General features: G+C 37.5%; 1 protein-coding gene across 2 annotated transcripts in view; it reads right to left on the bottom strand.

The window, feature by feature from the left end:
- The window catches only part of ADCY7 (adenylate cyclase 7), a 33274-nt gene that overhangs the window by 16278 nt on the left and 955 nt on the right, over positions 1 to 16041 (bottom strand). The window contains exons 2-11 of one of the 2 annotated variants that reach the window (XM_076349278.1): positions 14630 to 14794; positions 13663 to 13812; positions 11250 to 11398; positions 10824 to 10935; positions 7952 to 8079; positions 7543 to 7701; positions 3788 to 3920; positions 2290 to 2475; positions 1446 to 1489; positions 520 to 600 (exon numbers count right to left, since the gene is read on the bottom strand). In XM_076349278.1, coding sequence (XP_076205393.1) covers positions 520 to 600; positions 1446 to 1489; positions 2290 to 2475; positions 3788 to 3920; positions 7543 to 7701; positions 7952 to 8079; positions 10824 to 10935; positions 11250 to 11398; positions 13663 to 13812; positions 14630 to 14794 — 1307 coding nt within the window. The remainder of the gene's footprint in view (positions 1 to 519; positions 601 to 1445; positions 1490 to 2289; positions 2476 to 3787; positions 3921 to 7542; positions 7702 to 7951; positions 8080 to 10823; positions 10936 to 11249; positions 11399 to 13662; positions 13813 to 14629; positions 14795 to 16041) is intronic. The other variant, XM_076349279.1, reaches the window with a different exon arrangement.

The raw sequence follows: 16041 nt of genomic DNA, 5'->3' as shown, positions 1-16041 counted from the left end.
CTGCTTTTAAATGCAAATATAGTGCCAGATGCACCATCTGCTACTGATAGACCATTTACCTTCACTGAACCAAACGCTAAAGCAATTTTATTATTACCCTCAAACTGTTTTGATTTTATACATAGGTTTTGTTCAGGACTGCACCCCATTTCCTGACACTTATTACTTTAATAAACAGAACACAAACATTAACTTCCTATCCCATCCTGCACTGCAGTTCAGCTCATTACTTCGGACAGTCATAAGAAACAAAGCAATAATATACTACACCACATTGAACAGCTAGACTAACCATTGGCTTCTTGCTATAATAATGCAATAATATTCTCATTATATTAAAATTAAAACCAAAAAGGAACTAAAATAAGTAAAAACCAAGTGAACAAAGACCAAAAAAAGGCAAGACAAAAGTCCTGGTAACTTTTCATTTTTGAGAAGTAAATGTTATATCTAGACTTAAAATTAAGAATGCAGATTATTCTCAAAGAAAAGATGAAGAAAAAATAAAATACTGCATACTTAGTTGAACTGAGGCCCTCAATGGTTGACATCATTTCATCATAAATATCTTCCTCTATCCTTCCCTTCTGAGATGAATTTCTGAGAACAAAATGAAGTCCATGTCACAAATGCTATTCAGAAACAGTTAATGGCTACAGAGGACCATACTTTCTCAGTACACAAGTGGGGTAAGCTACCAGGGAAAAGTTAAACAAGAATGCTCCAAACTGATAAACATATACATCCATAAGCACTTTACTAAGCATTTCTCTAGTTACTTAAATCATGCATTTTTCAAGACCATATTTTGATAAGCTAAGAGAATGTTTCACAAGTGAAAAATCATCATCTTAGTTACCTCAGTGGTACAGGTACCATTGTAAGCATTTCTACATATAGTGCCAATTTTTTATTAGACTACAATGGCATACATTAATACTACTAACCAAAGACATAACTTGTTAAAATGTAATATATATTTACTTATAATATTATGTTAAACTGTATTTATTTTGTACTATAATATTTACAAACAAATCTAGCATCTATGAGTAAGAAAACTAAAAGCTGAGGTAGCACAAGCGGTTATAATATATACATGTATACAATATATGAGATGTTTTGATTTGTTTTTCAGTGATCTTTAGGTCTCTTACTTCCCTACTCCCTTCCATCCTGCTACAGCCCATAAGGCAAAATGCAACCTGAATGACTGAGGGGCCAGTAAGACAAAGCAGGGGGGAAACTCCTTTTAGAGTCTGCTAACAATAAAAAATGTTAATTGAGAAGTTTTTTAAAGGCCAAAGATTTAGCTTAACCTTTCTAATGCAGGAATACCATACACACAGTGATTAATCAACCAAAAGATCACATGCTTACAGTACACTGAACTGCAAGAGGAGTACAGGATCTTTTAAAAAAAAAAAAGGAAGTACTTGACAAACCTATCAGAAGTTCTCTGGCGCCCAGTGGAACACAAAGGTATTTCCTAAATCAAATGAGGAGTTAAGAATAAGTTACACACTCAGTAAATGGCAAACAACTATCGAAAATAAACTTCAGGAAGCTGCCAAAAACACTATTATTCACAAATAAAAATCAAGACCATTCTCAAATAGAAAAGCTTATCAAAATCAACCCTTTCCAGCAATGTTTTCTGCTTTAACAAGTGAGTGGTTTCTGACAAAAAAATTGTTAGAAGATAATTGAACAGATCTTCCCTCTTGTTTTTCTCCACACACTGAAATAACTAACATCAGCAGAGGCAAGTAGACTTTCAGCTTTCAGGAAGGGCAGCTGGAAGGAAAAATGAGTTTTCTTAAATTTTAAAATCTTAAAAATCTTAAGTATTCCTAATCTTAAAAATTCTTTACTGATAAAATCCTGTTGCAGGCAGAGCATGTGAAGGGATTTTTTATTTTCTATACATTTTAAGTAAATACTGAGTGCATCTGGAGTCTGGGATAAATTATCTTTTTTCCAAAACCACATGTAGCGAGCAGGACCCAAAGATGGAAAAATGTCAGGGAAAAAAAGATCGTTTCAAAGTTTTACTTTGAAGGTTTATTAAGAGTATAGCATGCTAGAGATTGGCAGACTTTGAATACTGTTAAGTTCTGACAGAAATAGTTGTTTCAAAGATACCTTCTTAGTTCTGTGTATACATTTAACACCAAGAGTAATAGCAGAAATTCAGCCACAAAAACCATGTCAGATTTCAAGTTTCACACCATAGACACAAGGAGCAGTTTGCAATTGTAGGATGACAATCACTACTTCAAAACTCACCTTTCTTCGCCTTCCTTGTGAACTCGAAGAGTCACTGCTCACACTTTCTCTGTGGTTCAGGTGGGCAAAGGGCCTGGCTGCTCCCCAGGACTCTAAATAACGTGTCATCCGAACAGATGCTCGCATCTTCAGCCCATCATTAACTCTTGTTTTAGGGAGATGATTATTTGATACGCATTGTTTGGACTAACATAAAAAACACACTCACTTAGAAAACAGAAAATGGTACAAATCACAAAGAAATGAAGCTCTGTGTACTTGAGTAGTTTAGGACTATACAATCTAGCTATTTAGTAGGACTTTAAACACATATCAGCAATGTGTCAGCCAACCTCAATTCCTTTATCTCATTTAATTAACATGAGCTGAAGCAAATCATGACATAATGAATTTGCTTCAGCTGCCTTTACAAGCCTTCGCTTGTAACACTGCAACATTCAAACTTCCTGGTTTATTTACAATGATGCAAGAGATCGCTGGATCTTATGAAGAGATACAGTTTCCTTGCAGTCAGCACAACAGCAGGGGAAAAGATTCCCAATTCCTGAGCTAGGGCGTATCAAAACAGTGATTAGGAGAAGATCATACAGATTACAGAGTTGACATTAGATTATATCCCTACGTCACAGGTGAAGAGTCAGGCAGTATATACAGGGTATACAGCAATGCCCTTGTGGGCCTACAAGGAAGGTGAAACTACAGAATAAACTGATACATCAATGACTGGTTATTCTCTAACATTTCACAGGTATCTTCAAGTGAGCAGGGACCATTTCAATGGACTTAGATCCTCATTCTGAGAATATGTGCTGTGTACGTGTAGGGGGGGTTGCAGTGTTGAGTACATAAAACATGCAACAAAGGTAAGATTGAGTTCTTGCTAGTTAAAAGTGGCTCTATACTGTTCCTTCCTGTAAAGATCCTGAAGGAAAGAAGTTTGTAATTTTCATTCTTTTTTCTTTTGAAATATTTTACTCATCAACCACAAGCCAATTCAAATTAGCAATACTCCAGGTGTTTGCAGTTACCAGGCTCTAAAGGGGCAACCAACAGTTGCTAACTCTACACCTTGAAAAGAAGGTGAATCTCACATCTAATATACTGAGGGAGAAGATGTCAGAAGCTATTTTACAGGGAATATTTTATCTGAAAGTGGCCACAGAGTACAGGTATTCTTTCATGACTTCATCCCACCCTTTGACCTGGATTTGTGAGAGAGACACTTCACGCAAATACATAGTCAAATATGTATTTTTTACTCTAAGTGGACCACATAAGAGGTTTCAGCATAACACTTACTACCTTCAAGCTAACAGACATCATAAAACAGTAGGACGTGCTTTCAGATCTGAAGTCCCAAATCCAAGCTACTCAGATGACTCATACCATGCTTTCTGTTCCTGAATTAAAAAGGTGTATGCACCACAGACACCTATGTACTTAAAAAAATGTATGTATATATTTGAATAAATATGCATGTTTAACAACATACACATACCCTTGGATCAACCACTAAGTAGGTTTTGATATTCATGGATTCAAGGTAAGGATCCCTCAGGTGTCCATTCCCTTCTTCTACTTCATAAGCTTTGCCGAGGTGATTTAATGTTGCTTCAGTGATGTGTACACGGCTGAGAAGGGGAGAAAGAACAAGAGACCCAAACGCTTACAGAAAGGTCACATTAAGCATTTCATTTACATTTCAATGGCCACTGCTGACATTGCTGCTTTTCAGACATCTTGTGCTTTGGCAGCCAACTGCAAAATCCTGCCAGTACTTAAAACCGTATTTGCAAGCCTTTACTGCAGTTCTTCGTCGCACATCCTTCATAGCAAGTACGCTAAAAAAACACTTCCCAGAATGAGATAGTATCAGTATAAAATTAAATTGAAATAAGCAGAGACATATAAGAAACAAGAAGAAATGTGATCAAAGGAGATCTGATGACTGACAAGACAGACAGACTCACAGGTAGGTTGTTTCAGATGGCAAGGGCTGCACAGAGAGCTCACGAACAAAACACAAGCAAGGATTGTCTCATGCTAGAAATGCATGAGGAAGGGAGGAGATGGTTACAAAGTCTGGAAAAAAAAGCTGGAAAAGGTTTTTTGTCAACTAGGAGGATAATTCTGAAAGTCTGTCTTTTCTGACTGAAACAGAGGAGAGCATAACAGCAACAACAGCAACACACTTCTATGGGGAGCAGCTAGTATTTTTCTGTACCCATTCACACTTTTCCTTAAACATTATTTAGTTCAGTATCCCAAATCACGTATTGCCATATAAATTATGGGTAATACCTTTCTATAGAATTTCTCAACAAGGGACTTGAGTGTGTTCATAAAATAGCATTTCTTTTCTTATATTCTACTTTCTTATTGTCCATCTTCCCACAGCTTTTCTCACTTTTCTTTGGCGTGGAGGGGTTAAACACTGTGCTGCCAGTCCTACAATCCGTCAGCACAGAGCTGGGAGTAGAACATTTCCAGAATGGAAGCTGATAGTGTGCAGCACCCCTGCCTAACTACAGAGAGCAAGGGGATCACTGTCCCATCCGCCTCTACTTTCTTACGCTGCATGTAGGTTTGCCTGAAGATAATTTAGCCAAGACCTGGAGACCACTAGCTGTGGCTTCCCACAAGGAAGAACAAAAAATTCCTCCATGCTTTTGGAGCCAAAAGGTAAGAGTTTTAGAATATAGGAGGATGCATGTTTTTATTTGTTTACTGGTAATTGTCTCAAAAAACTGTTTTTTTAATTGTTACTTTGATTATGCAATTTTGCAATCGAGGTGAACCTTCAAATCTGAAATTTTAAAGCTTGCTCTAAAGCACCATTTTCTGCCATAGAGACTGAGGCATACTGGGTGATGTCTGTATTACCTGAGCCTTAAAACACAGTCATGTACTGCAGCAAGTTTTCTGTGGTTTTCCACTTATCTCAAAAGGCAGTACATTTGTTCACTATCCACCATTTTCCCTTTTATCAAGCTTCCTCTCCCCTCTTCCCCAAATCACACACTGCCGTAGTACATTTCAGACCTTACTGCAAACTTCTTTCCATTTAAATTACTATGCCGATGATTTCTCAGCAGTTACTAATGCTTACTGGATTCCAGGATCAGCACATAACCAAAAGCTGCTACCGCTAAAGCTGCCTCTCAAAGGCAAGCTGTAACATGCACTATTGCACTTACCATGCTAGTACAGAATATCTAACACAGTGCACTCAATTTCCTATGCTAACAGGCCTGAGAATAACATATTCTGATCTTTCAGGCATATACATATTAGAGAGAATTGGCCGTAAATGCATTTTTAATTTTGGTTTTATGCTAGCACTTTCTGCTTTACTAGTATATTACATTGTTATGAATGCAAATAATTTTTAAAATTGGAAAGAAGATGAACAAGGATACTCTGTCAATGGAAATAAAATATTTATAAAGCTAGAAGTTTTCCTGCATCCTTTCAAAAGTCTTTAAATTCCTTCTTTTACAGAAACCCAAAATATATATACTTCCTATTTTAAATAAAAACCTCAAACTGCTCCTAATGACAAAACTTCTGCTTCCAAAGGAGCAGGACTAGCTAACATTGGAATGGGGAATCCCAGACACATCGTTTTTCCGCAGAGCGGGAAACAAATATAACATAACATTTGCATAATGAATAGAAACCCTTCCTCCCTGTGAGGCTCAGTCTTCCACAAGTGGAAGGTTTCCTCTGGCTAGTTTTGAAACACATGATAAGCGAGTACTAGACATGTATAGATATAAGAAGCATTAAGTGTAACGTTTCAGAATCAGCATGCCAACCTAAACCAGCTTTATTCTTTAACAGATTATCAAATATAAGCACAAAGAACGTAACGGAATAATCAAAGTCTTCAAGATTAGGCAATGGTCCTAAATGTGACTAAGAAAAGTATGTTTTCTTGCCATATTCAGAGTCATGTTGTTTGCTTTACCAACAAAAGAAACTTTACAACTCTGTATTCTTGTTTAATCATGCTTAGTCGACACACTAAAACACTCAACCTGGATGGTATTGCAACTGTTAACCAAGCTCAAATTAGTTTTCTTTCTGTTTCGGTCACCAATGCAAGAAAATAATTTGATATTCATATCCCCTTATCACTTTGCAGAAGTTAATTTTTAAGTTACCAGCATATACCTAAAAGCTGTCTGAGGCATAGAAATAATAAGAAACCCTATAAAGTCACTGGTTAGAATCACTTTCCAAGAGAAACTAATACTTTAATGCTTAAACATACACCCACAGGAATGCCATTCAATTATTAAGTACTAATTGGCACAGACTATCAAGAACCTACAAAATCATGGTCTCATTTGGGAATGGGGAAAAAAAAAATCCGCATAATATGGTGGTCTTTGGTGCAGACTACCAAAAAGAAAGGGGGGGGGAAGTTTCGTAGCTGAATTCTCATCCCCAAGTTCAACTTCAAAAATAGAAAAAAAGTATACTTTCCTAAATGAGGAAAATACAAAATGCTGCTGGTGTTTTTTAAAAACATTTGTTGTTTTCAATGAGCATCTTAAAAAAGGCAGCATGAATATCAAGCTCAGACCCAATCCTCTGAACTGCTGAGCAGCACATGGCAAGTTACATTACTGCTTTGCCTCAGCTCTTCCACTCAGGACCACTCACTTTCCTTCCTGTTCTGCCTGCGGCAAATGCTACACAGAGAGAATATGCAACAACCAACCGCTCCAAACTCTCCTTGCTTGGATGCTCCTCATCAGGCTGCATTTTAATTTCTGAGTTGTTTGTGGTTTTTGGGGCAGGGGTGGTGGTGAATATAGAGCTAATATAAATCAAGTGGGACTGATCAATGTATTAACAGAAACACTAGGTAAATATGCAGCTTTGCCTTGTCGACATAAGTAGCATATCTATTCTTTAGCTAAACTTACAAATATAGTAGTATCCCTGTGCACCACATGATTAACTAAGTCAACATAACGCACTGCTGAAGATGCACAAGTTTCTCCAATGAAGGGAAGGTCAAGCAGCACTCACTTGCCTAAGAATAGAATTTTATAATTCATTGAAAACAGAATCAGAAAATACTAACATTTTACAGCTCTGGTAAGTACACATTTGTCCTATTTTCATCATCCCATTATGAGGATTTGCATCATGGCACAGTTACAAATTCCAGACTCATAAACCAGAATTATGAAAACCATGATGACAGAGTGAATGAGCACCGACAGAGAAGATCCTCACCCAGGTACACCTGCTGACTCCATGCGGTTCGCTAAGGACACGTCATGCGACCAGACATCATACTGCCACTTCCGGAGGCCGATCACACCGCACAGCACGTTCCCAGAATGAATACCAACCCTCATATTGATATCCACTCCTGTGGCTTCTCTCACCTGCCTATGGATGGAGGAAGGTATTAGAGCATAAGTTACAGTTTTGATTTTCTCTCCTCCTCCTGGAGATCTGTTCAGGTTGAGTCTCATTATACACTTAGTGCAAAGACAAGAGACAAACTTATGAGCTAATGCTTAACTATCCAACTACAGCTAATAAATACACTTTGAACGTTGACAAGAAAACTAAGAATGACTTTATTCAATATCTTCATAGCCTTGATACATTAAAGTGCCTTCTGCGCTATACTTACTTTATTGCTTCACACATGTCGAGTCCCATTTTAACACAGTTCCTGGCATGAACCGGTAAGGACACAGGTAGGCCTGAGACACAGTAGTAACAGTCTCCCAGGATTTTTATTCTCATGCATTCATTCTCCTGTGAAATTACAGTAAACATATTTAATAGGAAAAAATGAACTGCAAGTAGGCGAATGACACCAAACTAGGACTCATCTGTATCGTTTTGCGAAAGTCAGGCTTCATTCAATCCCTGTTGAAGCAAAGCTTACTTCTCTTTTCTCACATCCAAATGCCTGGACGTTGCTCACTGGAGGGTAACAGAAATTACCACCACAAGCATTTCTGAAATAAAATCATCTTACTAGTTTCTGACTATTCTTGGAACTGTGTGCAATTAGGAAACTATAAATAAAAATAAAATTGTCACAGAGTTTACCATCTAAAGGATGAAATCTACTTATCTCTCTTTTAATCTTTGTCTCTATTAACACCTGAATTCTATGCAGTTTGTTCACCTTTTCCTCCATTTTTGCATGGCAGTCTCATAAGTAACATTGTGCAGTGTTGCAAAACCTGCACAGAATTTAGGGAGAAGTTTGGGATTAAGATGCCCAACCTGGTAGCTTTGCAGAAGCAAAATGGGGGTTTTTTTTGTTTCAAATATGACTGAAGAGGAAGCCGGCACACACTACAGTTTGCCATCACTGATAAAAAACCCCGCAATACTATCTGGCAGCAGCAAACTTTTTCCTAACTATGCAACAGAGGATACTGCTGCCCATGACTGGCTGGAGAGAGGAAAGGGGGAGAGCAAAGAGCTCCTCATACCATCTTTTGTTAAAACATTACTGAAGAATTTTAACTACAAAGGTTGCAAGCCAGCCAGGGCTAATTCTGCCAGGCTGTATAGTGTTTGACTGATGAGTAGAGATGGCTTAATTTCGGCCAGCTGACACCTTCAGCTGCCCAACCCTCCCTGCTGTGGGAACAGCCCAGCAATTCTTCAATCAACTCCAAAATCAGCCCAAATCAGTTGCAATTTACCAAACTAAGCTGTTCTCCCTCATCAGTCAAAGCCTTAAGAGAACATCCACCATTCTCCACCATCTTAAGCCATCCAGTAGGTTCTGAGCATCGCAGCAAGCGATAAGCTAGCCCTGTGCTTCAGTTTCAGAGATCAGCAGGGGAACCTAGCCCTAGATTAGAGCTGTTAGACTTCAGTATCCAGCTCAGTGTCCCCGTTAGCCATCAACTTTTATTAGGTAAATTGGAGCCTACAACATTTTTACATTATGGAAAAGATGACTGAGAATACCCCCCAGCAGAACAAAAATAGCACAAAAAGCAGGAATCTCTTCTTACGTCTCGACCACAGAGTTGCAAAAGACCTTGACTCACTAAATCCAGACATTTTTTTAAATAGTGCAATTTGCAGACAGGAGTGAGAAATTAAAAGATATCACTCAAAATCTGGAATCTTTTCTATTTTTCTATCTGAGGGACAGTTGCAAAAAATGACCAAATGTCTTTAACCTCAGCTTTTACTTTGGCATAAAAAGCTCGTGGCAACTAAGACAACATGACTTATTCTGTGTGTTCTTAATAGCTGCTTCACAACAAGACAATTACAATACAATTAGTATGACTCTCATTTGCCAGTACTTGAGGTTTTAACAGCAACTGAATTCATATAAATACAAAGATTAGCAATGTCATTTAGTCAAAAAGGTCAGCTACGATTTTAGCCAGGTTTTAATCAGTGATATATTTAAGAATTTACTCAATGACATCCACAAAGGTTTAATTAAAGCAATTTCATTCCTCTGCTATATTAATCATTTTAGCATTTTCCCATTTTTTCTGAAGAATTTTTAGAATTTCACAAAAACAAGACTTTCCAAGTCCATTAATTTTCTAATTTGCATTCAGTATATCAAAATATAGTCAATTATGAAATCAAACCAACATCTTTAAACCATGGGAAGTTTTGCTAGGTAGTCACTAGCCTTGACTTATGCTTTACCAATGCTAAAGTTTCTAGAATCAGAATTTGGGTTGGTATTTGTTTTTTTTGATGTCACATTGGATGCAACAAAATACAGCGTTTCTTTTCCTAAAGCCATATTTGCCTCATAATACTAACAGAAAAATCAATGGATATGACAGAACATATATCCAAGATTAGGATCAGTTTTAGAGGATAACAGAAATCATCACATAGAGTCAATGACGCAAACACGTATATGATACAGTCTCTGTAATCTGAGAACTCAAAAACTGAGTGTGTGATTACAGTTGCAAAGAAATTAGCCTCAAGCAGCACTTGGAAGTGGTAAGAGCTACTGCCAGCCTGAAGGCTCAGTAGTGATGGTATGTCTTAATAGGGACCATGTTAATCTACTTCCCATTCTTACACTTTTCTGTAAGTATCCATTACTAATTATTACTGCTGAGCTAAAGAACTCCTTGGTCTGATGCAGTATGACTGAATTTATGAATTTAAATGTGTGCCTGAGAGTTCTCCATTTGTAGAACCAACAAACAATCCTTCTAACTGAACACAGCAAAGCTCCTCAATAGAGCTTGTATACACAGCTTATGGTCCTATTACAATCATTTATTGCCGTCAGAAAATTTCCTGAACAATACAGATAAACCTCCAGTCTCAAGAATTGGAATTACAGTAACAACTTGCTAAATTTCCCATTTTTGTTTTAAATTTTGTTTTAATGTGATTTTGCTAGTTAGCTTTAAAGCCAAAGCAGTCTTCCTTTCCTGACTTCAGAAGCACTAACACCAACTGTCTTCTGTCTTGCAGAAAAGACTTCTTTTTCCGGTGGTGGCCTTTATCCCTACTGCACAACAAACTGCAACACCTACCTTTGCAATCTGATCAAACTTTCCAAAAAGTTCGTTCAGCATCACTACTAGTTCCTTAGGAGAGCAGTCACTGGCAAGGCGAGTAAATCCTACAATGTCTGCATAAAGAATGCTAGACAAGAACAAAAGGAAAAAACATAATTGAAAAATGAAGATATGTCTATTCTACAGTCAGCTTAAATATCAAAATGCATTTAATAGAAAGTATCTCTCTCTTTGGAAAACAGCTCCAGAAAAAAGGGTTCAAGTATCTCAACTGATTTATAAGACAGCACATCAGTTCAAGACACATTATCTTCCCCTAACAGGAAAGCAGCTCACTTTAGCCTGAAAGTCTACCTCCAAATTGTAATTTCACTAGACCATGTACACTGTTAAGAATCAGCAGCTTATATTAATACAATTACTTCTAGAGTTTCCGCTTACCTAACATTTTGGTGCCTTTTTACATATAGACTGTGGAAGTTGTTGTCGTGCATTTGCCTATTATCATTAGTTTCCTTTAGTCGCTCTATGATTGCTAGCTTCATTTCCATAGAGATATGAGCTGGCAGTATGGATAAAAGCAAATTTTCCTAAAAGGAGAGGGAATAAAATTAATGATGCAAAATTCTTAACATGGTAAATTTGAAACTGCAGGATTTTAGTGACTGCAAGAAGGACTTAAAGAAAATAAAACGCCTTTATTCAAATAGCTTTTGAGTAATGTGTATCAGGTTTTCCAGAAGAGACTTTTACATTTCTCTTCTCAAAAGCAGCGATTTTACAGTTAAGTAAGGGTGTTGCATATTTTTTTCTTTTGTTCCTTGTGACCTAGATGTGACATCTCTCTGTAACCATGAAACACAGAAAAATTCAGTATTCAGTACTACAGTTTCTGGATAAATGAAAACTTATTTTGTCCACCAATCCTAGTGTTATGTTAGCATCATCTGATAAAGCTTCTGGTAAAAGCTTATATTCTATAACAAACAATCTATGCAGTATTAAAAACCCTTGTGAATTCTCAAATGCTGGAAAAGCAGCAACAGATACAAAAGTGTCGACAACATGCTGCTATAGTTTAAATGAACCAGGAACTGATGCCACTGAAATAAAGTCTTTTGAACTGAGTGAGAATACAGACTCTTCAAAAACCACTTACATTGTTTGACTACTCAGTGCACCGTTTTACACTGGCTTTGACTTACAAGCCTGTTCTTCAAAGAAGAGCCTGCTAAGTTGCTGGGCAGAAGAGTAAGACAAAGAGAGTACTTTTAACCCAGGAAGGGCTCTACCGCCCCAGAGACAGAGTCACCACAGAAAAGGAAATTGTTGCGTGGAGCAGCTACAAGCAGGAACTTTTTCAGATGGTATTGCCAGCAAGGTCAACATATTGTGTAACTGAGTAAAATGCTGTCCCTTTTGACCAAATCTTTGTCCCCTTTTCCTGAACACCTGATGCAGCAGTATACAGATGGCAGTAAGCTGCCAGGGTTACTTAACCAGTGCCTGCCACCAAAAAGAAATGCCATGTGATCAGAGTGGGAAGAGGGAGTCCTTGAGCATAAGTATTGGACTACAGTAGGTATAGAGAGCAGTCTAGTTTGAGATTGCCCCCAGAAACACCTCCTTCCCCTCCTCTGGCATTTTAATAGTAGGAGAGTCAACCTTGGGGAACAATTTAAACTGACAGCAGAGCCCCAGTGAATATAACGGGGCCATTTGAGGCTGACACATTACACGGTTTTCAAGGAAGCAAGTGATGATGAACCCTGAACTGCATTTCTCACATCATTTTCACAGAGAAAAAGTGGGTGGCAAAAAGGAGACTCAAAATTGTGTGACAAATTACAACACAAATGAAAAGAAAGCTGTCCATAGACTTAAGCACATCTACACTTCAAACAAGCAACCATAAAAAAACCAAAAGAACCCATGCAAGTTACCACATCGCCCAAAGAATGAGAGCACACTGCCTGTGTAAGCTGATCAGATGCTTCCCTGGCTGATGCGTGGGGAAATTCTGCCAGGGCTTTCATGCAGATTTGTCATCTCATCTCACAAGATTAGCATCAGAGGACAGATCGCACTAGCAGTGTGGCATTTTCTTCTTTTCAATTTGACCAAGTCAGTCACTTTTCAGCCCCTTCCTTTTATCTAATAACTGGTGGGCAGAGAACTCGGTACACATCAGCCTTCTAGAGCTGCTGTTCTTAACCCTACTTATACCAGCCCTAGTTTCAGCTTTGATAATTCTTTATAATCCTTCCTCAATAAGAAATTCATGTTCCTTGCTTATTCTTTAAATACCACTGGAGTTAATGGAAATAAATGTTGTCATACTTGTATGCTGTGATCTATTATATGATTTTTTTTTTTCTCCCTTAGGCTCCAATTTTCTCCTTCTAGCAAAAGAAAAACAGTTTGTGAGACAAGAAAATACAAGAACAAATAATACTTTGGAATTCAAAACAAAAAAAAAATGTGACCGAGGGAAGCATGAAACTAACTGCTGAAATTACGAGTATTTTTCAGGGCATTAAGGGCATGCTCTTTTAAGTTACCTTGGGCGAGTCCCAGTAACATTTTATACTAGGAAAAAAGTAACTAAAACAACTGGCAACTACATTCCTGTTACACATACTGTGATTCTCATATAGACAAGCCACAGAGAACAGCTTCCTCCCTTTAACTTCCTTCTTTTGTTACAAATGGCACACCTTTTATTTTCGACACTAGGTGGGTATCACAAAGATTGGACCATGCCTTTCAACATGCATTAGTCACCAACATTATAAAATTATACAGACTTTAGAAATGAAAACAAGCAATTCATAACATGAATTAGTTCACTCACTTGTTGTCTCTTTTCAATCTTCAATTTCATTCGGACCTGAATGCACTTTAATGTGTATCTATACAAATCCCACGAAGCAACCTGCATTTGGCGTTTGTGAAATGCACCCATCAAGTTACCACAAAGAAAAATGACAGCATTGGCAAGTAGCTGCACAAGAAGAAAAATATTTACCTGCTGCAGAATAGTCATTGATACTTCACCAATATACATACTAGCCCCTTAAAAACAATCAATCCCAGGTCACGTTCAATTTTTCTCTTACCCTGTCACACACCAAGTCATAGCGTTTCAATTAGCCAGGATGTACCTGGAAAATATAAGCTAACTGTCACAGTCACAGGCATTCCTGTACGAACATACACTAGTATAATGAAACAGAAAATTCTGCTATATCATTTAACATTTATTTGCAGGCACCAGTGTTTGATTTAGGGAGAAACCAGTCTACAAACTCATGCATCAGCGTGCTGTGTGAAGTCTGACACACACCTGCATCAAAAGAGCTGGGGTGCTCCTTTGAACACACCCTATTAATGAGTGTTAGGAACCCTGAAAGCACCCAGTAGCACTCCCAGGCCCTGCTGACTCCCCAGGGCAGCAATGGCCCTTTTGATCCACCCTGTAGGCAGTGCCAGATGAAGTTAGATAGAACCCATCTGAAACAGCACAGATTGGGAAGAATGATTGTGACAAAGTTTGTCATATTTTGAGTAACTTAGTTAAAAGATTAAAATAATAATTCTGCTTCTTCCACTTAAGTCAGAAAACCAAAAATGCATTATAGATGAGAAGAATTGCAATTTTATGAAAAGCATGCAAAACACATTGGGCTCAAGCTCCAAATCCCTGAATTTGGAACATCCATGTGGAAGTTTGGAACTTATCTAAACAGGATAGTTATGCCAATATCAAATGGTAATACGACTAGGATATTTAATTACTTAACCAAGTAGTATATTCTTACCTGAAATAGAATGGGTTCCTTATTTTCCCGAGAAGACATGCTCACCACAATGCTTAGAACAATAATATGGGAGAGAGCAGAAAGAACGCTAATTATGACAGCACCTCTCATCCCAAAGGGCAGCATGGTATAAACTGTGAAGATTATGAATAGAAAGAATGGCACCTTTGGAAAGAAAGAGAGAGAGAAAGAAAGAAAGAAAGAAAAAAAAAGGAATCACACATACATGTTATTAGGTGCCTGCCAAAAATCACTACAGAACAAGGAAGAAAGTAACAGGATTCTTGCTCATTTGCAGGCTGAACAATTAAATGTTGACATTTCAAAAGCACAATTTAAAACATAAGGACAGTGGTAGTCCTAAAAGCTTTGAGGGAATTAGCAGCTATAAATTCATAGATAAGACAGTTTAACATGACATATCACCTTTAAGTTTTTCAGTTGTCCTCCATCCTTAATTTATCCATTACAGCTGAAGATGCACTTTGTACATCATGTATCAGGAACAGTGTGTTGCAAGGATAGCAATATTGAATAGAATTAGAAAAATAACTTGGAGAAGGTGAGAAATCTAATTTTAACATCACCTGATCACGGGTGTGTTTACTCTGTATTTGATAAAAACCAAAAATCCAACCAATACTTCCTGGTGCTGACACAAGAGAACAATCATTATTGCCACTAACTACGTATTTAGCTGCACAGGTTTTACAAAACGCACAATGGTCCACTAAACTGCTAGGTAGGGATCAGAAGGAAGGTCTATAAAACTTAAGTCCACATTTATAGATTTGTTATAGTGTTTAGCTCATATATATGGAAACTAACCACCCTGATCAGAGGAAAATATTGGAGCATTCCTGGCTCAGCTCCATCTCATCATTACAACTCAACTCGTGCCGTTCCAGACATGAGCTTCCTTCAAGGAAGTCTCAAGGCCCAGACTGCACTTAAATGTTTTGCCAGAATAGATAGCTTGGTTCGGACAACACTAAACAAACAAGCAAATAAAAGTTTTCATTCAACAAAAGTAATCTTTTCATGTTTATCTTTACTATTTTAGCTGGACTAAAAAAGTCTTTTTCTGCCATACATACAAACCCTATCACACAATGTTCTGAACGCTGTGTAATAGTCTTATAAGCACGGACAAGCAAAGGTCATACCTGCATTTAAACAGTAGCTTTAATTAGTGATAAATTCATAACTTGAGATAAAAGTCTGAAATGAACCTATTCACTTCTACTTTCTAACGTAGGGTCTCCTTATATTTTAGGCTTTAAATCAACATTAATGAATTATTACCACATGACAACAACGCAAGACATTGGCTTGCAGCACTGAAAGCAGCAAAACCAAATCTTGCTTCGTTACATGTTTGTACTTATAGTTAAGAATAGTAAATTTTGTTT

Source organism: Aptenodytes patagonicus, chromosome 11 (genome assembly GCF_965638725.1).
Source record: "Aptenodytes patagonicus chromosome 11, bAptPat1.pri.cur, whole genome shotgun sequence".
Classification (NCBI taxonomy): Eukaryota; Metazoa; Chordata; class Aves; order Sphenisciformes; family Spheniscidae; genus Aptenodytes; species Aptenodytes patagonicus.
This window is presented reverse-complemented; position numbering and strand designations above follow the sequence as displayed.